We start from the raw sequence: 25,689 nt of genomic DNA on the forward strand, positions 1-25,689 counted from the left end.
TGGGGCCTGAAGGTGGTCTAGGTGGCCCCTGGTTCTGGCCGGGTTGAGGGCCGGTCCACCTTCTTCTACCACCTCGCCCTCGCCGCCGGGCCGAGTCCTGTCTCTGACGAGGCGGGGGGGGGGGTAGAAGCGCTGAGGCTGCGGCCTAAATGGTCTGCGCTGAGGGCCCGCAACATGCATCCCCAGGGAGCGCATGATTGTTCTCGAGTCCTTGAGGCTCTGCAGGCGAGAGTCCGTCTTGTCCGAGAACAATCCATGTCCCTCAAAGGGCAGATCCTGTAGGGTTTGCTGCAGCTCCGGAGGCAAACCCGAAACCTGAAGCCAGGAGATCCTCCGCATAGCGATACCCGAAGCCAGGGTCCTCGCAGCCGAGTCCACTATGTCCAAGGAGGCCTGCAAGGAGGTCCGAGCCACCTTCTTACCCTCCTCTACCATGGCTCCAAACTCCTCCCTGGACTCTTGGGGAACCAACTCCTTAAACTTCCCCATAGAGTTCCAGGAGTTAAAGTTGTAGCGGCTCAGGAGCGCCTGCTGGTTCGCCGCTCTAAGTTGCAGCCCTCCGGCTGAGTAAACTTTACGGCCAAACAAATCGAGTCGCTTAGCCTCCTTTGATTTAGGCGCTGCAGCCTGCTGACCGTGGCGCTCTCTTGCGTTCACTGATGCCACCACCAGTGAACACGGTTGGGGGTGGGTATACAAGTACCCGTAGTCTTTAGACGGGACAAAGTATTTCCTTTCCACCCCTCTCGCTGTGGGTGGGATAGAGGCAGGCGTTTGCCATATCGTAGCTGCATTGGCCTGTATCGTGCGGATCAGGGGTAACGCCACCCTCGAAGGGGCATCCGCTCCGAGGATGTTCACGATAGGGTCCTGCACCTCCACTATCTCCTCCGCCTGCAGGTCCATATTACGGGCCATCCTACGCAGGAGATCCTGGTGAGCCCGAAGATCTATCGGAGGTGGACCTGTACATGATGTGCCCGCCACTGCCTCATCCGGAGAGGAAGAGGAAGATGCCTCCGGTGGTACAGGATCCAAGGGAGGGTCCTGGTCCCCCTGCTCCTGGGCTGGAACATCACCTGTGCTTGGGTCCATGGCGTCGGGTGGCGTGGACACGGAAGCCTCCATGCCCCCTGGCGGAGGCCGAGAGATGGTGGACTCCGGGGCCCTTCTAACGGAGTGACCCGAGCGAGAGGTCGAGGGTATTGGAGCCCCTTGCTCCTGGTGGTACGCCCACGGGGTCCAAAACGACCAGTGAGATGGGCCATGAGAATGGTCCTCTGTCATCTCCTGCCAATGGCGCAAGTCCCGTTCCTCGGCTTGCCCTTGAGGGGGGTATGCCGATCTCGACAGGTCTTCCGAGGAGCGAGACACCGATCTTGATGGCCATGGCGGTGCCGAGAGAGACGAAACGATTCCCGTGGGCTGCGGTGCCGCACGGTGCCGGTCCAGAGATGATCTATCTGTACGCGGTGCCGGCGAACGGTGCCGGGACCGCGATCGGTGCCGATGACCTCGTCGGTGCCGGGAGCCGGATCTGGACCTCGACGAGGACCTGGAGTATGCCCGGTGCCGGGAGCGGCCTCTCGACGTCGAGCGTCGACCGTAGCGGTGCCGAGAACTACGTCTCGACGTTGATCGGTGCCGACGATCATAGCGGTGCCGAGACGTAGAGCGGTGCCGCGACGAAGATCTTGGCCGCGAGTACGACCGGTGCCGAGGTGATATTCGGCGCCGGACTGCGAGCGGCGTGGGGACCTGCTTCGGGACCTGGACCGGTGCCGAGGTTCCAGCCCTTGCGATGGAGGGCGCATCAGGGCAGGTTTCCCCCTCTGGACCGGGCGAGTCAACGGTGCCGTCGGTGCCGGTGGTTGAGGCGGTGCTGGCTCCGTGAGAGCTATCAAGTCTCTCGCCGCCGCGAAGGTCTCTGGAGTCGACGGGAGTTGTATCACCGCCGGTCTCGGTGGAGACGCTATCTGCACCGGACTCAACGGCCTCGGCGCCGGAGTCGACAGTGCTGGAGGCACCTGTTTTCGGTGCTCCACCGGCGGGCTCGGCTCTACCCCCGGCACTGGGGGAGCCGGCGTCTTCGGCACGGAGGCCCCCGTCTTATGGGCTTTTTTATGCCCCGGGGATAATGACCGGCGTCGAGGCACTTGCTGTGCTTGCGGTGCCGACGAGGTCCTGTGCCGGGGAGGCTTGTCCGACACCACTCGCGTGGTCGGCATGGCCGGTGCTGCCGGGGCACTGCGCACCGAGGCGCTAGGTGCCGGGGCCTGGCTTGTAGAGGGAGTGTCCGGACTAAGTGCCGCCTCCATCAGGAGTTGCCGGAGCCGAAAGTCCCGCTCTTTCTTGGTCCTTGGTCTGAAGGCCTTACAGATCTTGCACTTATCTGTTTGATGGGACTCTCCCAGGCACTTCAGACAGGAGTCGTGCGGGTCGCTCTTGGGCATAGGCTTAGCGCAGGAGGCGCACTGCTTGAAGCCGGGAGCGTTGGGCATGAGCCCGGGCCCGCGGCCGGGGGAGAAAGGGGGAGACGACCCCCTTAATCCCCTGGACTACTATAACAACTATAACAACTTTTAAAAACTATTTAACTATTTAACTATAAACACTAGAACTATAACTATAACTACAACTGCGAATAACTAAGTAAGCTAGGGAGAGTGGAGAACAGCTATGCCGCGCTCCACAGTTCCAACGACCGTCAGGGGCGGTGAGAAGGAACTGAGGGGGCGCCGGGTCGGCTGGGGTATATATTCAGCGCCATGAAGGCGCCACTCTAGGGGGCTCCACAGCCGACCCGCCGGTGTTGCTAGGGTAGAAAATCTTCCGACGATCGTGCACGCGGCGCGCACACACCTAATTGAATGGATATGAGCAAGCACTCGAAGAAGAATGCTTGTGCTCCTCAGTCCTCCAGCAGCACATCCTCTCACTCTCTGCTCCTTGCACCTCTTGCTCCCAGCTCCTCACACTCGCACCACAAACTGAAGTGAACTCCTTTTAAAACCCAGGTGCCCTGATTAGCCTGCCTTAATTGATTCTAGCAGCTTTTTCTTAATTGGTTCCAGGTGTCCTAATTAGCCTGTCTGCCTTAACTGGTTCTAGCAGGTTCCTGATTACTCTAGTGCAGCCCCTGCTCTGGTCACTCAGGGAACAGAAAACTACTCATCCAGTGACCAGTATATTTGCCCTCTACCAGACTCCTGTACCCCACTGGTCTGGGTCTGTCACCTAGAACCAGCAAGACCAAAATCCCTTTGAATTTTATTTTGCAGAACTACTCTTATTATCCTTTCTTTTATCATATCTGGTTCTTGAATATCCACTGATAGTGCCTAAACCACCTCCCCTGACAGTTTATTACACACTCCAATTGCTCTTGAAGTTAAGTACATTTTCCTAATATCTGCCATATCTTCAGGTCAGTGCACCCTGTCATCTCTTCTGCAGCTGTGCTTGAAGACAGACTCATTGGATCTATACTCCCTTCTTTCATTTACAATTTTAATTCTGTGCCCTTTCCCCCCCTCCATTTCTCACTAGCAAAATATGCTCCCAGTAACAGCCATGTTAAACTTTTGAACCTGCATTGTTCAGCTGGTTTTGCAGTTAGATAAAATGAAGTTGCCTACCTCTAATTAATTTATCCCAGTTCCACAATTCCAATACGAGTAAAAATGGCACAAAAACCAACAACCCTGTTTTATGAAAAATGCAAATAAAGTTGCATTGTGCAAACATAAACTGATTTGAAACTTTGCACATGTGGCTAATAATTAAAATGTTTCAGATAAGCAGCTGAGTATAATAGTTTAATAGAATCACCACAAGGCATTGGATGAAATTGCTGTGCTGCAGCATTGCTCTTGCTTAAGCTAGTTTGGGGAAAAACAGACTTGTATATAGCAAAATTCTAATAATCCAAATAATTTATATTAAGAGCTTTATTTGTGTCAAAAATAACACAAGTGAATTGCCTTTTTTGTTCTTAAAAGTATCATTGTTTTCCCACAAGAAGTAACTACACACTTAAAAGATTAATTAGGCTTTTATCAGTTTCTATCTTTGGCCCTCTTTGTAAACTTCTCAATTATCAATTTAGCATAGGGAATTATTTTCCAATTATTGGCAATACCCAAATCAAGAATGCATCACAAAAAATAAAACAAAATAACAACCCTTAAAGTGCAGCTCAGCTCTGAAAAGTTTTTATGTAAAAATGGCTCACCTTACTTGAAAGATCTGCTTCCTGTGTGTCTTCAGAGTCATTTTGCCTCTTCTCGACCAGAGCCAATACCGTTATGGGCGAGTGAGTTGGATTATTTTCTGACTCTCACAGCATCAACAGATTTGTTAGAGTTCCAATCACAAGGTGATATGTAAGCTGGGAACGAAACAGGTTGATTTTCAGATGCCAAGGTGAGTTTATAGGCCTGACACTTGTACATTTACTTCTAAAGGGAGAAGATTTGAGAGACTAACCTGAAACCACACAATACCATTTTTAGAGTTGAACTGCACTTTGAAGTTTGAAGGTGTTTTCTAATCTATGTTTCTATTTTAAAAACATATGTGGCACTAAAGAAATACTCTCGGGTCTTGATGATCCTAATAGCACTGGAATAAATTGCCTGGGCAGGTTGTGGAATCTCCATCACTGGAGATTTTTAAAAGCAGGTTAGACAAATACCTGTTAGGAATGGTCTAGATGATACTTGGTCCTGCCACTAGTGCAGGGGACTGGACTAGATGACCTCTTGAGGTCCCTTCCAGTTCTATGATTCTATGAGTCTATGAAAATCAGACCTCCATCACCTTTGTTGTAATTTTCAAGCACGTGTATACCTATTGGATGATTCCTTGACTCTGACTGTGTTCCTGGGAGTTTTACAAAGCTGTTACATGACAACAGAGCAGACAGGCAGAGTGGAAGAAGAACACAACATGTGTATCCTGCACTCTTTGAGTGAAAGCCTGGGCCTGTTGAAATCAATGGAAGTTTTGCCACTAAGTTCAGTGGGGCCAGGATTTCACCTTCTATCTTCTGATGTATCCATCACCTTAGTATTTAAGTAGTCATGCAAGGTGTACACGTAAGCTAACATGAAGAAAGCTAGCACCCTGGTTCTCTCACCAATGGCTCACAGGGCAGAGAAGATAAAATTTAATAGAATTTCAAGCTTGATTTTGGGGAGGGTGATTGAATTTTCATACTCAGGAATCTGCGTCTTTTTAAAGGATGTTTCAATTTATGCCTATCAATCTTAAAAATGTCTTTTTAATATTTTAACATTTATATGACAAATTCTGACAGATCTGTTTTAAATTTAAGGTTTTAATGTCTCCTTAATGTTCTTCAAGTGCTCGCATATGTCCATTACAGTAGAGGCGTGTGTGAGCGTCTCGTGGACCAGTGCCAGAGAGTTTTCCTAGCAATACCCACAGAGGCAGCTCCAACCAGATCTTGGCTCCTTTTGCTCAAATGCAGCATATAAAGGGCAGAGATGCCCCACTCTGCCCCTCCTTCAACCACCAATGGTAAGAAGGAACTGAAGTATTCCGTGTTCCTTGAGAACAAAGTTCTTGCTACTTATTTTGCCTAATGGTACTGTTTTTCTTTTGTTATTTTGATATTTTCTTTTTGATTTTCTTATTTTTATTATAATTTTTCTGGTTTACTTCTTTTTTCCCCTCAGGCAGGCCTCCCTGCCTTGCCGAGTACCAGGGGAGCCTATGCCACATAAGAGACAGCTTGGTACGCAAACTCGATCTGCCAGGCTTCAATTCAGGACAAAAAAGCTGTGGGAAGAACACATTCTTCAACACATTCTTATAAAGGCAGCTGTTAAACTAGCATCTGAACTCCTCAGTTGTCCAAGGGAAGCTCTTCAATGACTCCTTCCCAGAGCCAGCTTTACTGGCGGATGGGGTTGCAGGAGATTCTTGTCACCGGGACTGTCTTCAAGGTCAAAGACTTTGGAGTAATCATGTTCTCTCAAACATAAGAAGTCGGTGTCAGACTCTTTGAAGACCAAAATGTGGGTTTCCTCCACAGATGGTCATGCTGGTACCCATGATAGAGCGTGCCCTTCAGCTCACCATTGCCTAGATGTGACTCATACTGATAGACCTGAGTCATTGACTCTGGTACTCTCCCAGCGGCCATCACAACTACTACTTCACCATCTGTGACAGATGAGACATCTCTGATCACAGTAGGACAGCCACTAATACAGGTACCAATAACGCCAGAGGCTGATGCAGTGAACAGAGACTTATTATGCTTTTCAGTGCACCGCTGATCCAGGGCAAAGACCCTTGGTTGGCATGAGTGCAGGTACCACATTCCTCGACTCTGGTACACTCTGCTGTGAGCCCATCAACCTTAGGGGTCTGGTACCACTTTGTCATCCTCCACTTTGGTGTTGATTCCACCTTGTTGCATGGTACCAGCAGCTAGGAAGGCATCCGTGCTTCCGCCAGTGCTGTGCATGGATGGAGATTTGAGAAGGGTAGAGCCTGGGGTTGGGACATGTGGGCAGCATAACTGGGGCCCGGTACTGTTCGTCTCCTCATTAGTCATACTGGGGACGGAGACTTCACCTGCCAGTACCAAGAGACCTGTGATGGTCGGTACCGATCAACCTATGATATCAATATACTGGACTTACCTCAACCCCCTTTGGAGCAGCAGCCTTTGCCAGTATCATGGCTCCAATCCTCAGGAGGTTTCTCCCTTGCCTCCCCTTAATGTATCATCCTTATTAATGGATAACACTCTGGTATTGTCAGAATCCTCCTCGGATCAAATGACTTTAAGGTATACCAGGAGCTCCTCAAAAGAATGGCTGCTTCTCTTTGTACACAAGTGGAGCTAATGGAGGAAAATACCCAAGGCCATCATGCAGCCACCAAGACTCTGTGACAAACCACTTCTTCCTTTTCACCTGTGGCCCAATGGACAGAAAGTGAATACCATGTTCCATCCCAGGGTTTGAGCAGTTCTGTTACACCCTATGCCAGGCTCATTAGTAGTGGTTGCGGTGAAGGAGAGGAGTCATCAATGCTGGGCTAAAGCTAACCCTAAGGAAAAGAAGCAAAAAAGCTTAATCTCTTTGGGAGAAAGATGTATTTTAAGTTTATAGCTCCACATGGCTAATAACCAGTCTTAATTCCCAGATATGACTATTTTAATCGGGAGGCAATCTCTCAGTTCATGAATAAACTGCCAGAAAGTTCTAGGGAGCAGTTTCAGTCTCTTGTTGCAAAATGTCATTTGGTCTCTCAATCAACTCTTCATGCTTCCTTGGACATGGCATTGCTGCTGTCAGGGCCATGGCTAGGGTAATAACTACAGGCTGTTCTTCCTGGTTGCAGTCCATGGGGATTCCTAGCGGCCTGCCTCTGCCAGAGAGATGTCCACATGTCTCATTACCTGGATGATCGGTTGTTTCAGGGTCACTCCAGACACCTAGTAGAGATCGTTATCAATCACATGCTCCATCTGTTCAGCATTCTGAGCCTGAAAATAAACAAAGAAAAGTCATCATTATTGCCTCTAACAAAGAATAGAGTTTATTGGAGCACTCCTGGACTCGACCTCTGACAGGTCGTTTCTGCCTCTTTCCAGATTCCAGACAATATAGGACTTGTGTGTGTCCCTCAAGGATCACCCATGAACCAAAGTAAGGAATTGCCTTAGGTTCCTAGTTCACACAGCTGCATGTACACACGTGACCCCTCATTCCAGGCTTCTCCTCAAAGCACTGCAAGCATAGCTCAAGTCAGCATGTTTTCCTCAATCACCACCTGGATAAGCTGGTATGAATCCTCGACAGGGTGTTGTCATTTTGGAGCTAGTATGTATGCAGGAGTGTTCCCTTCTCTCCCCTTATCCTTTCTGTGATTTCAGTAATAGACACTTCAACCATGGCTTGGGGAGAACATCTGGGCAATCTTCAGATTCAGGGTTTGTGGACTGCCTGCAAGGCCAGGTTACACATCAGTGTCCTTGAGTTGTGCATGATATGCTGTGCATGTCAACAGTTCCTGCCTCATATTCAGGCCAAAACTGTTCAGGCGCTCATTGACAATATCAATAGTAATATTATGACTAAGCAGTCTCAGATGTCCTGTGGACTCAATAAATTAGGACTAAGGTAACATCTCCAGCATACTGGAGGAATGTGTCTAACTCTGAAATCTGTAAAACTGCTGCATGGAGTTCCATTCACACTTCTAACCAATGGCCATTTCTTATCTTAGGAGAGAAATCAGAGGCTTGTTGTGGGAGAGCAATTCTCTAATTTATGAAGTACTGCTCAGCCTTTTTCCTGGGACCTGTACCCTGTGGGTCACTCTACCAAGAGTGAGGATCTACTAAGATAATTCCAAAAGGAAAGGAAAGTTGTTTGAGTACATTGCTTCTCGCGCCTCCTCTTCTGTTTTGTCTGAGTCCTCCAAAGGCATTCTGAATTGATGGAAAAGCCCAACAATTACTTTTCTGCCAGAAAGCTCAGAATGTCTGACAACAATATGTACTCTTAAGAGTGTGGCTCTATAGAGGGAGTATACTCTGAGAATTCTAAATAGAGGAGAGTTCCTTTACCCTGTATTGATCTACAGCTCTGATAAATCAAATAAAATGTATTGGCTCAGATATCTTGGGTCAGATCTGGCCTTTTGATCATTTGAGTTGTTAGTTCAAGAAAGTGTCTAATATTGATAGATTTAACAGGTACAAAAGTGCACATTTGAATCAGACATTCTCACAAAGCTTGTAAGGTTTGAGAAGTCACTCCCATACAGAACTCATTCACTTGGCATCTCTTCAGCTCCCAGGATTTTTGCTGAAATATTAATAGGTGAAATAGCTTCTGACAGATCCAAGAGAATTCATCTTTATCCTTTTTAAAATGACATTCTAATCAGAACAAACTCAAGATAGTAAGTGGAACGAGCAATGCATGACGTAACTTTCATCTCTTCAGAATCCAGGTTTTATGATCCTTTTCAGAAAATATAACTTTTTAACATCACAAATAATGATGCGTGCAGGACTGCAAGTAAACCCGGCATAAGAAAGGAACATTTCTTTTAAAAAAACAAAGATTTCAAAAACTACATAGAACAAAATCAATTAAGATGAACAGTAACCTATATTTACGAATAATGTTTCAACAGAAATTATATTTTTTTCTAAATCATCACCAGACTCAGAAGCCTTAAAAATCCTTGTCTATTCAATACAAAAGCAGTACTTCGGTCAGTAATTTGTATTTATCAAATAAGAGAAAAGATTATAGGCAGGTACTTTATTAATAAGTCAAAAGTAACAAAATAAAGGGAAAGAGACCGCTTCATTCTATTAAATTCCTAAATTCCTATTAAATATTCGAAGAACTTTATTGTCCAATGCCATGCTTCTTACTCAGAGCCAAGGAAAAAGCAAAAGTAGCAGGGCCATATGGAGAGCTGAGCACCTTGCAAGACTCCATTTTTTAGAGGAAGAAACTGAGGCACAGAGAGGTGAAGTGGCATTTCCAAGGTGATACAGTGGACCAGTGGCCGAATTAGGGATAGAAAACAGACCAGAGCTCTGACCACCATGCTGCCTTTCAAAACAGGGATGGATTACTTAAGCTGCATTTTCATGTTTGCTGCACTGTGTTACAATTTGAACTAGCTAAAGTGGCTGTTGTATTAGGCAGTAAATACGGAATAGTGGTTTTAAAAAGAAAAATAATTGTGAATGATTATAGTTAATGTGACCTTTCTACACCAGGTGTAAAATTTTGATAGGTAAAAACTGTGGAATTGCCTGCATGTGTTTGACATGACAGTACTTTAAAAACCAAGGCAGTTTTCTCTCCTGCTGCTTTATTCTTTGACCATTTTAATCAAAACTGGAATCTTTAAGAGCTCAAAGAACTTGGATCATTTGATTTAGTCACACAACGTGGACAATTTTCTGGTGATGATATACAACCTTTTTTGCCTGTAGCAGCTGCCACTTCATTTAGGTAGCATGTGTGTCAAGGAACTGTCTAGAAACAAATATTAACATATTCACGGAGGGTTTCCATAATATGATAATATGGTAGTCTTTAGGGTTTGCAGCTCTGATGAAAATCTAATTACATTTTTCTGTTTTGAACAGCCGTAAATTAGATTTGCAGTGCAGATTCACAACCAGCTAGAGGACTGGCATAAAGATGCTTTCAAATACTTTCATTTGGCACATATAAATACATTGTTTTTCCTCAAGTGTTGTAGATATTAAAATATTTTAACAGAATACCTAATATGAACATAGAACAGGTTATAAAACAGTTAGCCCTGAGCAGAAAAATAAATATTTATCACTTGTGAATAAAAAGACAAACATCATATACAAATGTGGAAAGGAAAACAAATAAAAATGTTTTCAGAAACTGAAAGCAGAATGTAATAATCAATTTACCAGCCACAGCATTTTCTTCCTAGCATCTGAACTGTTTGAACTATAAAACAGGCATCCTTTGTGCAGTATGGTGTGATTTGACTGCCGAAAGAAACATCTGTTCAGCAGTCGCAATTTTGCCTATGCAGTAGGCTTCAAATGATGTCCTGGTTTCTCTCCCCTCCTAAGTTAATTTTTATGTCCGAATCTCCATGTTTTGGCATTTGTGTAGAGGAATGACAACAAGCCTTGCACTGTCTCTCAATCTGAGTGCATCACCTCGACACCATACTTATCAAGGGATCAGTTTGAAAAGGAACAGGAAATTATATTCACACTTTAATGTCCAAGTGTGAATTACATGGGGAGAAGGAAAAAATGATGCCAAGAATTTTCTCATTGATAGCAAAATCTATATATGTGTTACTTGGGAGACCATATATTTATATGACAGCACATTTATAATGGAAGTATAGCGTTTGGAACTACTGTAGTATAATCCTGTACAAGCATTCTGTACTCAGCATATGAAAGCTGCTGGTAATGGATGCACTGCTTAGCAACATAAAATCAGTTAAGCATTTATATGATAATCAAATAACAAACTGATTTATTTTGCAGGCATAGGGGAATTGTAGAAGTAAAAATGCTTACTTAAAGAGGCACTTTATTCACCCCAGCTCTCATGAACCAAACGCATAATTGGTTACAGGGTGGGTTACAGAGCTTTTACCACCAACCAAATAACAACTTAGGCTAGACCTTTCCCAGTCTTCCCTATGGACTCAGTTCAGTTGTGAAACTTCTTTGGCACCCGCAAAAGAGAGGTGGAGTGACAGAGGCCACAAGGATGAATAGGGGACACCTCAGTCCTCAAAGACTTCAAGCTCTTCCCTTTCATGAGCACAAGGTCCAACTGCACAATCCTGTGTCTCATTTAGCTCTGGAAGCTGGCCCTTCTAGCTTTTACTCACACTGGTCACTAGTTCAGGGCCATTGTATCAGATATCCCTGTGTGTTATCACCGCCCCTACCCCTCCCAAAATTATCCTGGCTACCTCACAGTTCATATTTTTCCATATCCTGTCAATGCAGGCTGGCTCAATGGCCACCCACCAAACTAGTCTTTCAAGCATCTCTGACCAAACCAATCCAGTGTGAGGCCATAAATGCATAATCAGCTCATATCCCTCTAATCCTTAAATTTAAAGCAGTGCAATTTGCAAGAACATTTTTGTCCAGGCAAGTAATCAGGACATATGGCTATAGCTCAGCCCTCAAAGAGTGCAGCAGGGGCATGTGCTGATTCCAACTCATACCCCATCTGCCACACCACCAAAGGCAAATGGCTTCAGCCTTGAAGCTCGGATACGATCCACCTACTGACCTGGCTGCCCGCATGTGGTCCCAATGCATAATAGAATGTCCATGGATCTGGACCCCAACCTTCTTCCCAATGTCTCCTACAATTGTAAATAACAAGGTCTGTGCAAACCATGGCATGCCTAGTGATGGCCAACTCCAGGAATGCCCACTAGCCTGAGTGTAATCTTTCCAGCACTCCATGTTGCCCATATTAACACCCTTACATTGTCCAGCTTCTCCCTGGGTAGCTGTGATAAACCTTGCATTTGGACTAACTCAGTTCCCAAATATGTCTACTTCTGTGTTGGCCCTTCTGTCATTTCAGAGCCAGTGGGACACCCAAGTGTGCACCCATCCTCTGAAAAGCACTCAATAAGTGGGCACATTTGCCTGTTCCCAATTTTCCTGCAAAGAGAAAGTCATCAAGAGAATGAACCACCTATGTAAGCCTATTTTCCTCACAGCCCAATATTCTAGCATTGTACTAAACTTCTCAAAAGCTGAACAAGAGATGGAACAGCCCATTGGCAAATATCAATCCAAACAGTAGGAACCTTCAAATTGGAAACAAGTTAAAATCCTTGGGATGGACAGAGAGCAACTGAAATGTAGACTTAATGTCACACTTTGCTAACTGTGCGCCTTGGCCACATCTCTTTATCATGGCTACTGCTGTATCAAATGAGGAATATCAAACTGAGCATAGATTAAGATCAATATTGTTATTAATAGAGGGGCCGCAGGGGTAAGGCACAAGGTGTACTACTCTCTGTACTCGCTCTTAGTTTTTTTTCTGAATCAAAGCCAGAGGCAAAAGCCACAAGTCCAGCATTGGTGAACTCCCAAAGGGACCAGGCACCTTTTTGGAGGCTACTGCCTCCTGAATTTTTCTTTGAACTATATGGATCTTAAATTCTTTGCCTGCACTTCTCTCTCTTTCCTTCATATTGGATCTGAAAGCCAAATAAACATCCACTCCCAATATATAATTCACATCTTTTTGCTAGGATAGCCCAGAAACATGGCCCTTAATACTTCTAATTTACCTGGATCAGCAACATACTTCCCCCTTAATAGAGCCCAGGGTACACAGTGGATTCTCATAAGGATAGGCTGGTGTTTTTACCAGCTGTAATAGGTGCTTCAAGATGTTCAAATGGTTAATCTTACAACATTGCGTCGTGGCCTTTTAATAGATTCTACAGTGGTTGAGAGAAGACAGGTTGCGAGTGACATCTTTGCTATTTTCAGTACAGCAACTGCTTCTCTGGTTGGCAGCAAGCACTGACAATGATGTTCCAAATGAGGGATATTGGGATAGTACCCTAGTGGCATTAGCAGCAAACAGCATCATGCTCTTCTAACTTACTTTTGTCTCCTTAATTAGAAATACTTCTCTTGCCTGTGAAAAGTGATAACCAAAGCATTGATCATCAGAGCAGAAGTATAAGCATTAAGCTTCTCCTGACTGATTTTTCCTTTCTCTTTTTGTCTGAGATTCTCCACCCCACCAATGGAAAGTAGTGAAATTCCCTGTTCAACCAGACTGCAGAGGTCTCCACTTTTAGATACCTACCCGTTTATTAATTGATATATGTTATACCCAGTACCAAAACACATCTTTACAATTATAATCCTGTTAGAAAGAAGAATGCTTGCATTTAGAACATTCACAAATTGATCTTCTGTGCTTGTTTCATTTAGGTTTTTCTACAACAGATGAATTTCTGTATGAAATTCAATATGAATCTAATAAAGTTAAATCTCAGCTAGAGTCTTCAGTGGCCATAAATCTGGTGCAAAAAGATCGGGATGCAGAGTCCGGGATTATAACACTGACCTTCAATATCGTATTTGCACCTAACAAACCAATGAGGTAAGTCTCTGTTCCTGAACCATCCATATCTGCTATGAGACTTAATGGAAGTAGTGGGCGCAATATATTCCTTTGTCTTTCCACTCCTGCCCATATATCCCTCTCTCTGCTCTGCCTCTCTCTATTTTTCCTCTAACAACAATCATTTGGGGTGTGCTTACTTGCCCTTCTCCATTGTGATGCTCTGATATTAAAACTGCCAGTGGTTCATCTTAGATGCGGGTTGGGAAGGTTCTGTAAAGTTGTTACTCTGGTTATGCATGTATCACTGTACTAAGTAGAGTGGAGCACTGGCAATGGTACAGCCCTAGCAACATCAACTAACAACTTATAGCAGTATCAAAATCCAAGTCTCATGGCAACCAGAGGAGCCAGAAGAGACCACCTCTCTTGGAAAAGTGATCCTATGTGTTTAACATTTGTTTTAGGTCTGTCAAGCGATTAAAAAAATTAATCACAATTAATCGTGCTGTTAATAATAGAATACCATTTATTAAAATATTTTTGGATGTTTCCATATTTTCAAATATATTGATTTCAATTACCACACAGAATACAAAGTATACTGCACACACTTTATATTTATTTTTGATTACAAGTATTTGCACTGTAAAAAAGAAACAAAAGAAATAGTATTTTTCAATTCACCTAATACAAGTACTGTAGTGCAACCTCTTTATCATGAAAGTTGAACTTACAAATGTACAAAAAATAACTGCATTCAAAAATAAAACAGTGTAAAACTTTACAGTCTACATGTCCACTCAGTCCTACTTCTTGTTCAGCCAATCACTCAGACAAACAAGTTTCTTTACATTTGTGGGAGATAATGCTGCCCACTTCTTATTTACAATGTCACCTGAAAGTGACATTGTGCACTTTGTATTCTGTGTTGTAATTGAAATCAATATATATGAAAATGAAGAAAAACATCCCAAATATTTAATAAATTTCAATTGGTATTCTATTATTATTTAACAGTGCGATTAAAACTGCTATTAATCGCAATTAATTTTTTTAATCGCAATTGATTTTTTTGAGTTAATCACGTTAGTTAACTGCGATTAATTGACAGTCCTAATTTGTTTTAAATCGGGGTGAATCTGAAGCCCTGTGATAAAGGGAATTCCAAGAAACTATGGGTATTTACCTGTTCCTTGGTGGCCATACCTAGTGTAAGGTGCAATACTCTGGAAAAGCCTTTGGACTGGATAGCTGGTATAAGAATCCTATCCTTGGCTTTATGAATAGAAATGACCTTCAACTGCACTTGAATATTGAACTTTGCCCTTGAATACACAAATGAGGCATCCACTGAATTTGACTATAAGTGATTGAGCTCACTAACAGTATCTTTTCATATATATCTCATTTTAAAATATGATTTGATCAAAACCTATGTGTCAACAGGAGAGATGGTTTGATAAGTTCTGGACACATGCTAGGCTAGCCATAAACAAAATATAGCAGAGATCAAGGAAATTTAACAGAGGAGCAGCCACTTTTCATTTATTATATAAAATGCAGTTAACCTTCTCATTGATATCATTTAGATTTGAGAAGTTCCTCTATCTCTAACATCTGTTTGTACCTAAGACCCATAAAACAGTGTGTAGAAAGGTGGGGGTAAAAGTAGTTCTTCTTCGAGTGATTGCTCCTGTGTATTCCACAGTCGGTGTGCATGCTCGCCACGTGCACCGGTGCCGGAAGTTTTTCCCTTACAAGTACCCGTAGGAGGGGATCACTGCAACCCCTGGAGTGGCGCCTCAATATCACGCTATAAGGGGAGCTGCACTCTCCCCCAACCCTCAGTCCCTTCTTGCCACCAGTGAAGGTTGTTGGAACTTTGTGCTCCAGTCTTGCTGTAGCCCTTCTAGTAGCCTTAGTAGTACTCATCTTCTCCATAGTTGGATAACTTCCTTAGTTAGTGGCCTGGTGTGGGGCATGGCTGTGCCCCAGGCTTCAAGTCGTGCGACTCCTGTCGCAGTTCTATGCCAAGAAGCGACCTGCACACTCAGTGTCTTTGCTGCTTGGGTGAGACTCACGTAACCGATCGCTGTAAGATCTGTAGGTCGTTCAAGCCTTGAACAAAACATGAGAGAGATACCCGGCTCTGGGTCTTGCTAATGGAATCTGCTTTGGCCCCGGCACCGGCGCGCCGATCGGACTCGGCACCAGGTGCCTCATCCTCGGTGAGGAGCGAGGCGCCTTCCACCAGTCGGCACTGCTCAACCGCTAAGAAGCAAGGGAAGACTCAGCAGCGCCGACACAAGGACAGGAGTGAGGCCAGACCTGAGTTGGGCAGCCCACGATCCCCCTCGGGACCAAGACCTCTGACTCGTGCCGAGCGGAGTAGTCCGGTCCCGTCCATGCATGCGTGCCTCACCCGCGGTGAGAATGCCGTCTATGCCGGAGGCTGCACAGGCCGCGCGTGACATCCTCTCCCTTCTGGTGCCGGGTGCGCTGCCCGAGACAGGCCCCCAGGCCCAGGGGAAGCCGCCGTTGGGAGCACACCAGCCCTCCCTGGCAAGGGGCAGCCCACATTCTGAGAACCGTGCACCCCGTTGGACGAGGTCCTCCCATAGCTCACGTCAGCCCTCTACTCCGATCAGACTGGCTGACTTGCCCGCACGGGAATCTCGAAGGTCCTCCATTTCCCATCAGGAGCGCACGCACCGAGACAAGCGGCATCGCCGCTCCTCTTCGGATAGGAGCTACAGGAGCAGATCCCGATGCCATCGTTATGGATGCTCATGCTCGAGTGCCCGCTCCGCTAGACACCATAGACCAGGGGTCGGCAACGTTTGGCACATGGCTCACCAGGGTAAGCACTCTGGCGGGCCGGGCCAGTTTATTTACCTGGTGACGTGGCAGGTTTGGCCGATCACGGACCCCATTGGCTGCAGTTCGCCGTCCCGGGCAAGGGATGTGCTGGCCGTGGCTTCCCGCTGCTCCCATTGGCCCGGAACGGTGAACCGCAGGCAGCGGGGGCTGCGATTAGCCGAACCTGCCACGTCAGCAGGTAAATAAACTGGCCCTGCCCGCAAGGGTGCTTACCCTTGCGAGCCGCGTGCCAAACTTTGCCGACCCCTGCATAGACGGAGCTCTCCTCTGGCGTTATCGGCACCGAAGTGTCGAAGCTACAATCGCTGGGACGACTATGAGAGCAGCATTTCAGTCGAGTACTGCTCCTCATCGTTGTCAAGGTCCAGTTCTCGAAGCCGGCACTGGCACAACCGTAGATGCTCCCGTCGCTCCTACAGCACCGTGCGGTCAACGGCGACCTCAGACTCGGCACCCAGCCACCCATCCCCGAGCCACACCGGGCCCCAAGAGTAGCCTGCACCACTCGGCACCCAAGCCAGTCAGTGGCAAGGGGCACCGTGGCAGGGCCAATGGTGTCAATGGGCACCGTGGCCGCACTTGCCTCCCCAGGTGAGACTGAGCTCGGTAACCGGGGTGTCTCAGACCCATTCAGCATCCCCCCCTCGACAGAGTCAAAAGTCGATGGGCACCGAACCAGCGGCACTGGGTCCGGACTCGGTCTTGGGAGTCGAACCAGCGGCACCCCTCGACGCCCTGGTAGCCGGATCGGCCCCTTTGCCGGCACCTCTGTCCGTTGTACAAGAGGACTTTAAGGCTCACCAGGAGCTCCTCAAAAGAGTAGCCTCGAATCTCCAACTCCAAGCTGAGGAGATGGAGAGCCGTCGGACACCCTTTTCAATGTTCTGTCTTCCTCGGCACCAGGCCGTGTGGCCTTACCCCTTCACCAAGGTCTGGCCAACATATCGACTGCCCTGTGGCAGACCCCAGCTTTCTTGGTGCCCATCTCCAAGAAAGTGGAAAGAAAGTACTTTGTTCCTGCTAAGGGACATGAGTATCTGTACTCCCACCCGGCACCTAACTCCCTGGTGGTGGAGTCAGTCAACCATCGGGAACGCCACGGCCAGCCTGCACCCACCCCCAAGGACAAAGACACCAAGAGACTTGATTCTTTTGGCAGGAAAGTTTATTCCTCTGGGAGCTTTCAACTTTGGGTGGCAAATCACCAAGTCTTGTTGAGCTGCTATGATTTTAACTTGTGGGGGTCTCTACCAAAGTTCGAGCCTCTTCTCCCAGAGCGGGACAAGAAAGAGTTCAAGGCTCTGGTGGAGGAAGGGGCAGCAGCGGCGAAAGCAGCCCTCCAAGCCGCATCAGATGCGGTGGATGCGGCAGCCCGTTCTGTGGCATCAGCCATATCCATGTGAAGGGCGTCATGGCTTCTCCTGTCTGGTCTCTCTGCAGAGAGTCTCAGTCTCTGATGCAAGACCTTCCCTTCGACAGGAAAGCACTGTTTGTGGACCAAACCGATGTTCACCTTCATGGGATGAAAGACTCCCGCACTACCCTGCAAACTCTGGGCCTCATATGTTTCACCAGCCAAGGACAAACCTAGGCCGCAGACCTCCACTCCCCCCGCTAGGGGTAGATATGAACCCCCTCCTAAGCAACCAAGGGAGCAGAGACACAGGTCTCAGTGTCAGTCCCGCTCAGCCCTGCGATCAGGCCCCTCAAAGGGCAAGAGGCAGGGGAAGAGGCGGTTTTGACTCTTTGCAGGGGGCCACTGGGCCTGTTGCCACAGATGCCCCCCAGTTAATAAAGTTTGTGTTCTGCAACCGTTTATCTGCATTCCGAGTGCAGTGGTCCATATAACGTGGGACCAGTGGGTCCTCAGCGTGATTTCCAAGGGCTACACGTTGCAGTTCACCTCACCGCCCCTCCACGACCCCCCGCCCCGGGAGGACCTTGGGGACTGGGAATGTGCCGCTCTCCTAAACCAAGAGGTGGCGCGCCTTCTCAACCTAGGTGTGGTGGAGAGGGTACCAGTGGAATTTCAGGGCAAGGGATTTTACTCCCAGTACTTCCTGATCCCAAAGGTAAAAGGCGGGCTCCGTCCCATCCTCAACCTGCGGAACCTCAACAGGTTTATGGTCCGCTACAAGTTCCGCATGGTGTCCCTAATCTCCATCATCCCCTCCTTAGACCCGGGGGATTGGTTTGCGTCCCTGGACCTCCAGGATGCGTATTTCCACATCCATATTTTCGAAGGCCACAGGCGAAGCTTCCTGGTAGGGCGGGACCATTACCAGTTTGCGGTCCTCCCCTTCGGCCTTTCCACGGCCCCCAGGGTTTTTACCAAATGCATGGCAGTGGTGGCAGCCCACCTCCAGAGGAATGGGCTGCAAATTTTCCCTTACCTGGATGATTGGCTCTTCAAGGGCAGCTCCCAGTCCCAGGTGCAGACCCAGATGCAATTCCTGCTGTCTGGGCCTTGTGGTGAATAAGGCCAAGTCCACGTTGGTACCAGCCCAGCGCATACATTTCATAGGGGCTCTGCTAGACTCAGTAGAGGACACAGCCTCTCTTCTCCAGGACAGATTCGAGACACTCAAAAGTCTCGTAGCCTTGGTCATGACCTTCCCCATGATGACGGCAAGGATGTGCCTTCAACTCCTGGGTCACATGGCAGCATGCAGGTCCATGGTGCGACATGCCAGGCTCAGAATGAGGCCCCTCCAACTCTGGTTGACCTCACAGTATTCCCAGTCCAGGGACAGCCTGGACAAGGTAGTCACAATGCCACCCAACGTGGTGGCCGCGCTGCAATGATGATCCCTCCCGAGCAATATGCTAAACGTGATCCCCTTCTGGGAAACCCCTCCCTCACTAGACCTGGTGTCGGATGCCTCGGGCCTGGGCTAGAGAGCCCATATAAGGAACATTCAAACCCAAGGCAGGTGGTCGACCTTGGAATTGTCTCTGCACATAAATGTCAGGGAGCTCAGGGCAGTGCGCCTGGCGTGCACAGCATTCAGTCTGCACCTTCAAGGGAAGGCGGTCAGAGTCCTCACGGACAACACGTCCGCGATGTATTACATCAACAGGCGGGGGGGCAAGCACTCCTCGGCCCTGTGCCAGGAAGCTCTGGACCTCTGGGAGTTTTGTATAGCCCACAATATCTCCCTACGGGCCTTCCACCTACCTGGCGCACGCAATGTGCGAGCTGATCACCTCAGCAGGGTGTTTTCCCACCAATACGAGTGGTCACTCCACTGGGAGGTCACCCATCAGCTCTTCCGAGGGTGGGGAGCTCCCCGGGTCGACCTCTTCGCTACAGCCCAGAACAGACGCTGCCCCTAGTTCTGCTCCAGGGCAGGGGCAAAAAGGGGAGCGATCTCGAATGCGTTCCTCCTCCGATGATCAGGCCAATTGTTCTATGCCTTTCCACCCTTCCCCCTGATAGGCAAGGTTCTGCAAAAAGTAAAGGCAGACAGCTCGAGGGTTATCCTCATAGCCCCGGATTAGGCCTGTCAACATTGGTACAGGACCCTTCTGCAACTTTTAGCGGCCCCCCGCGGAGGCTGCCGCTTCGTCCCGACCTCCTCTCCCAGGACAGGGGATGCCTTCTCCATCCCAACCTGGCCACGCTCCACCTGACAGCATGGCTGCTCAATGGTTAAACGAGGAGGAGGGAAGGTGTTCGGAGAATGTAAGACGAATTCTGCTGGAGATCAGAAAGCCATCCACCTAGCGGACATACCTTGCCAAATGGTCTAGTTCTCCAGGTTGGCTAGAGAGCGGGGCGCCTCCCCGTCATCTGCATCCCTCCAGCTTATTCTCAATTACCTACTGTCCCTTAGGACCCAAGGGCTAGCTCCTGCCTCTGTCAGGGTTCATTTAGCGGCCATTTCGGCCTTCCACCCCCCGGTGCAAGGTCAATCGGTGTTCTCCCATCACATGACCTCCCGCTTTTTAAAGGGCCTAGATCGTGCTTTCCCGTATGCCAGGGCCCTGGTCCCGCAATGGGATCTGAACCTAGTGTTATCCCGCCTCACGAGTACTCCCTTTGAACCCTTGGCCACGTGTTCCTGGTCTCACTTGTCATGGAAAGTCGCATCTCAGAGCTTAGGGCCTTGACCTCGGAACCCAGCATATGGTTTTCCACAAAGAAAAGGTTCAGCTTTGCCCACACCCCGCTTTTCTCCCAAAGGTGGTCTCCGCCTTCCATATGGATCAGGACATTTTCCTACCGGTACTCTGTCCTAAGCCCCATTCCTCCAACGAGGAACGCTGCCTACACACGCTAGACGTACGTAGAGTGCTGGCCTTCTACCTGGACCGAACCAGGCAGTTCAGGAAGTCCTCACAACTATTCGTTGCGTCGGGCGAGCGATTGAGGGGGCAATCGGTTTCCACCCAGCACATTTCCCTCTGGATCACCTCGTGTATACACACATGTTACGACTTGGCTGGGGTTCCCCCGCCGCCTATAGTGAAGGCACGTTCCACGCGAGCTCAAGCCTCATCGGTCGCCTATGTAGCCCACGTCTCTATCCAGGACATATGTAGGGCTGCCACATGGTCATCTGTCCACACTTTTTCCTCGCACTATGCGATCATCTCCCAAGCAAGGGATGACGCTGGGTTTGGTAGGGTGGTATTCCATCCCGATAACCTTTAAACTCCTATCCACCTCCATCAGATATAGCTTGGAGTCACCTACTGTGAAATACACAGGAGCAATCACTCGAAGAAGAAAGGACAGTTACCTGTCTATTCCCGCCCTCCTTCCCCTCTGTCGGAGTTGTCTGGAAAGAAGGAACTGAGGGTGGGGGGAGCGCGCAGCTCCCCTTATAGCACGATATAGAGGCGTCACTCCAGGGGTTGCAGCAGTGCTCCCCTCTTATGGGTACTGCTAAGGGAAAAACTTCTGGCACTGGTGCACGGGGCGAGCACACACACCTACTGTGGAATAGACAGGAGCAAAACATCTTGAAGGACGCCAGTTACGGAACAGGTAACTGTCCTTTTCTGTATCAGCTCAGTGTCCATAGCATTTATTGAATCATCTGACAAGGTACGGCAAAGCAAGGCACAAGATACCCACCTCAAACTGCTAAACTTATTACATCCCTAGTTTCTCCAGAAGCACAAGTCAAATCTCAAATATTTGGTTCTAACAAATTAGTTTAACACACTATGAACCATGGCCTAGATCTACAAAAGAATTGGGGATGCTAAAGTGGGAGTTAGGGGGCCTAAATTCAAAATTGTAGATGCCATGAGAGCCTCAAAACCTTGCCTGTGGGGCCCAATCTGCTAGGTGTTCTTAAAGCATGCCTAATGCCACACAAAACAGTTAAGTGGGGAAGAGGAGGGGACAGACTCCCTTGTAACCTTTAGCCCAGAAGTTAGAGAATTCACTTGGGATGTGGGAGACTCAAGTTCAATTCCCCACTCTGCCTGTGGAGAACGGTTTCCCACCTCTCAGGTGAGAGCCCTAAGTACTGGACTATGGAGTCACTCTCCGGATCTAAGCATATGTACTTATTTATAAATAGTGGAACAGCTTCAATAGGAGGATCACATCAGAATCTCCCATAATCCAGTAGTTCAGGCATTTACCTGAGAGGTGAGAAACCCAGGTTTAAATCACATCTCCTCAGGCAGAGGGAGGAATTCAAACGGTGGTCTCCCATATCCTGGGCAAATACCCTAATTGCTGCACTACGGATAATAAGGGAGATTTCCTCTTTCCCTCCATCTCCCCACACTGGTCTGTCATTTTGTGTGGAGTTAGGTGTGCAATGTTGTCACCCTGGCAAGAACAGCTTAGGTGCCTGATTCCAGGGAGAGGATTCCCGGCTGTGGAAACAAAGTGACGATAGATGCCTAAGTCTGGGCTGGAAGAAGGAACCTAAATCCCTGAGAAGGACAGGGCAAAATACACACCCCTCTCCTCAGCATCTGCTATTGGCTAGCTTAGGTTGCTCCCCAATTGGTGTGCTGGCTTTTGTGGATCCCATTCTTAGGCACCTATCTGTGCCCATGCACTGTATAGGCAACAGTGACGTAACAAAGCCCCAGAGAACTCTGGCATCAGGAAGGGGTCCCTAGCCTATTTTTGCACCAAAATCTAAAATGTTGCTTACATTTACCATCTTGGAAAAACAGAACATATCCGTCTTATCCATAAATACAGGAACACAATATGCAAGCTATCTACAAACCAAAAAAAAAAAAAATGCATTTATGGATTTATACAAAATTTAACCAAAATCATTGTTTTCCCATCCTTTGGTCTGCAAATATAGCAACTGTTTTTGATGTATCAACTTTTTTTGCTCATTCAATTTCTTCTGAAAGAACTGCTAGTCTGGTCTCCAAAAATCAATCTTGTGTGTGATGTCACCATAAGATAGAGCCCCCATATTCAAACCCTAACATTTTACCAATAACTATTATCTAAGTGAAAATTTGCTCAACAGCAATTATGAGACTACACAAATTAGTAATAAATACACACATTATATCAACATAAAACATGGGCAACAGCTTTTATATGTCAAACTTTAAATAGCAAGGCACATCAAAGCACAGGTGTAGTTAGTCAAAAAGCCCCAGGGCTTGAGTCATCACTGTTACTCCAGTTTGAAGCTGGTGCAACTCTACTGGAACTAAATTAATGGAGTTACACTGCTGTAAAAGAGGAGCAATGCAATGGAGAATCAAGCTCCAAATCTTTATATCTCAACCCACAATTTTGCCCGGGGAAAACTTGCAATTTGAGTACAAAGAGCATTTGCTTTGCATTCACAAATCACAAGGCTGGGCACCAAATGCAAACAAGTGTTGTCACAAATATACAGCCCACTTTGGAAAATCAGATAGGATGTTTTTCTAAGAGATATGATCTAGGATTTATTTTGGGGAAGTTCTGTGCCCTTTGTTACACAGGAGGTCAGACTGGCTGATCTGGCCTTAGACTCTATGAATGTATGAAATGTGGGCTCTGTGTCACGGACACCAAATACAAGGATCCATACAGCCATGCAATTTAAAAAAAAAAATCCACAACACTATTGAAACAACTACATCCTCAGCACTTTTCATAGATCATGGTATCTAGTCCACGTTACACAACTATCTAAGTCAGGCACTTATGGTATGTCTGCTTTCATATCATAGGAATGTTACCTGTCCTAGATAAAAAGCCAGCCCTCACTAATATCTGTAACATCTCCTAAATACTGCTAACACACACCCACATTCTATTTGGATTTGGTTCGATCCTTCCACATATGAGGAAAGATTCAGTGTTCTGCTCCTGGATTAGGGAGGTTCCTCTCGATCTCAGCCTTCCAGCAGCTCCGTTTGCTCCATCACCTTTTCCCATATTCACATGGCACAGACCAAATTAGAGCAATGAGTGGCGTTGCAACCTGGTGCCAATCATGAAGGCAGGGTGGCTGGGCCAAACCTGAGTTATGCTGCAACCCCATGTGCCAACTTGCAATGTCACTCACTCAAATTTAGCCCAGTCACACTTCCATCTGATGGAGGGGCACAAACGCCAAATGTGAATGAATGCCATTGTGAACCTGTGTTCCAGGTGAAATGCCGTGCTCCATCTGGTTGGGTCCTCATAATCTTGTAGGCCCTGATGGGACTGCACCAATTTCACTGTTGTAGCTAGCCACTGTAGGGAGCCTAGGTGCCTAGCTCAGGGATTGTGGATTCCACTGGCTGGCTAGGCACCCAAAAGTTAAGCATTTTAACACTCAGTGTTGTGACTCAGCACTTATAGTCCCTCTGTGGATTGGGGCCTATATTCTTGCCACACCAGTGTAAATCTGGAGTAACTCCATTGCAGTATATGGATTCACACCATGTAAATAAAAGAATCAGGCCTCACGGGCGCACCAATTGTTTTGTCTCTGCATTAGGCCATTTCTTAGTAAAACTAACGTACAGCAAACAAGATGGGCGGTTTAGCTGACATTCCATTCCAAAGTAAGACTGATAATATGGTATACAGCGTAAAAAATTTACATTCCAATTTAGAGCCAACTGTATTTTCATTATGATGCATTGCAATTTTGCAGAAACACAGACTTACTTTGCACTTTGGACAAGGATTTATTGACCTTATATTTCATTATGCCTTCCTTGTAATGATATTTTTAACTTAATTTTGAAGGAATTCAGCAACATTGGTGGTACGGTGCACTACAGGTGGTGTCTGGAAGTTTCCAATACTGTTACTTGCCACTGAGCCAGAAGTAGACGATGTCATCAATATTGAAGCAGCCGGCTTAAACAAAGAATCAGTGATTGGCTTTAGGCTTACAAGTCAGACAAGGTAATGCTCTCAAAGATAAAGCATATATCCAGGTTTTGAGGATTGGATTCATGCTCAGAAGAGAAATACATTAGACAGGATGGGTTTGGGCAAGAGGAGCAGGGTGAAGTGGGTGGATCTTGTGACATCAGTCACCATCCATTACCTCCAGTGTCCCTGTATGCAAGTGATGCAGTACACAAGTGCTGTCCTGAAGGTGTCATAGTGGAAGTAGAGGCATTCTACAACCTTGGGGTAGGCTGCTGACCCTGAAGGATAAGCATGTGTGGGCTTGTTCCATGAGTTAGGATTTCTCCAGGGTTTGGCCCTAAAATGCTTGTGTGCATTAGAATGTATACGGGGGAAATTTGCATGATACACCACTAAGGCATTTACATTACAGAATAATGATGGAACTGACCAAATATTTTTACTAAGATGAGGCTGTTTTAAAAAGCTGTATTATTTCCCTCGATTTGCACTGTTTGTGTTCCTTTAGGTTTTGTTATGTAAACAGTCAATAGTCCACTTCTAATATACTTTCTAATCTGATAAAGGAAATGAACTTTGACAATGATTTTTTTCATCTACAGCAAATTTTTCATAATGGTACGCATATAATAATGTCGCCTTATAAGTCCCGCAGAAAATAATCAGTAGTAATCTGATTATAAAGTAATGAATTTCTGTTTATTAGAATTGCATAACAGTATAGTATTAAACCACATACACCACTACGTTGATATAACGCAACCCGATATAACACGAATTCAGATATAATGTGGTAAAGCCGCGGTCCTGGGGGGGATGGGGGGGGGGGGGCGGGAAGCTGCGCACTCC

At 46.9% G+C, this 25,689-nt stretch overlaps 1 protein-coding gene across 1 annotated transcript in view; it reads left to right on the plus strand.

The window, feature by feature from the left end:
• The window catches only part of CFAP47 (cilia and flagella associated protein 47), a 660,392-nt gene that overhangs the window by 601,888 nt on the left and 32,815 nt on the right, over positions 1 to 25,689 (plus strand). Inside the window, exons 61-62 of the mRNA XM_034754614.1 lie at positions 13,517 to 13,688; positions 24,709 to 24,870. Of these exons, the coding sequence (XP_034610505.1) occupies positions 13,517 to 13,688; positions 24,709 to 24,870 (334 nt within the window). The remainder of the gene's footprint in view (positions 1 to 13,516; positions 13,689 to 24,708; positions 24,871 to 25,689) is intronic.

This window comes from Trachemys scripta, chromosome 1 (genome assembly GCF_013100865.1).
Source record: "Trachemys scripta elegans isolate TJP31775 chromosome 1, CAS_Tse_1.0, whole genome shotgun sequence".
NCBI lineage: Eukaryota > Metazoa > Chordata > Testudines > Emydidae > Trachemys > Trachemys scripta.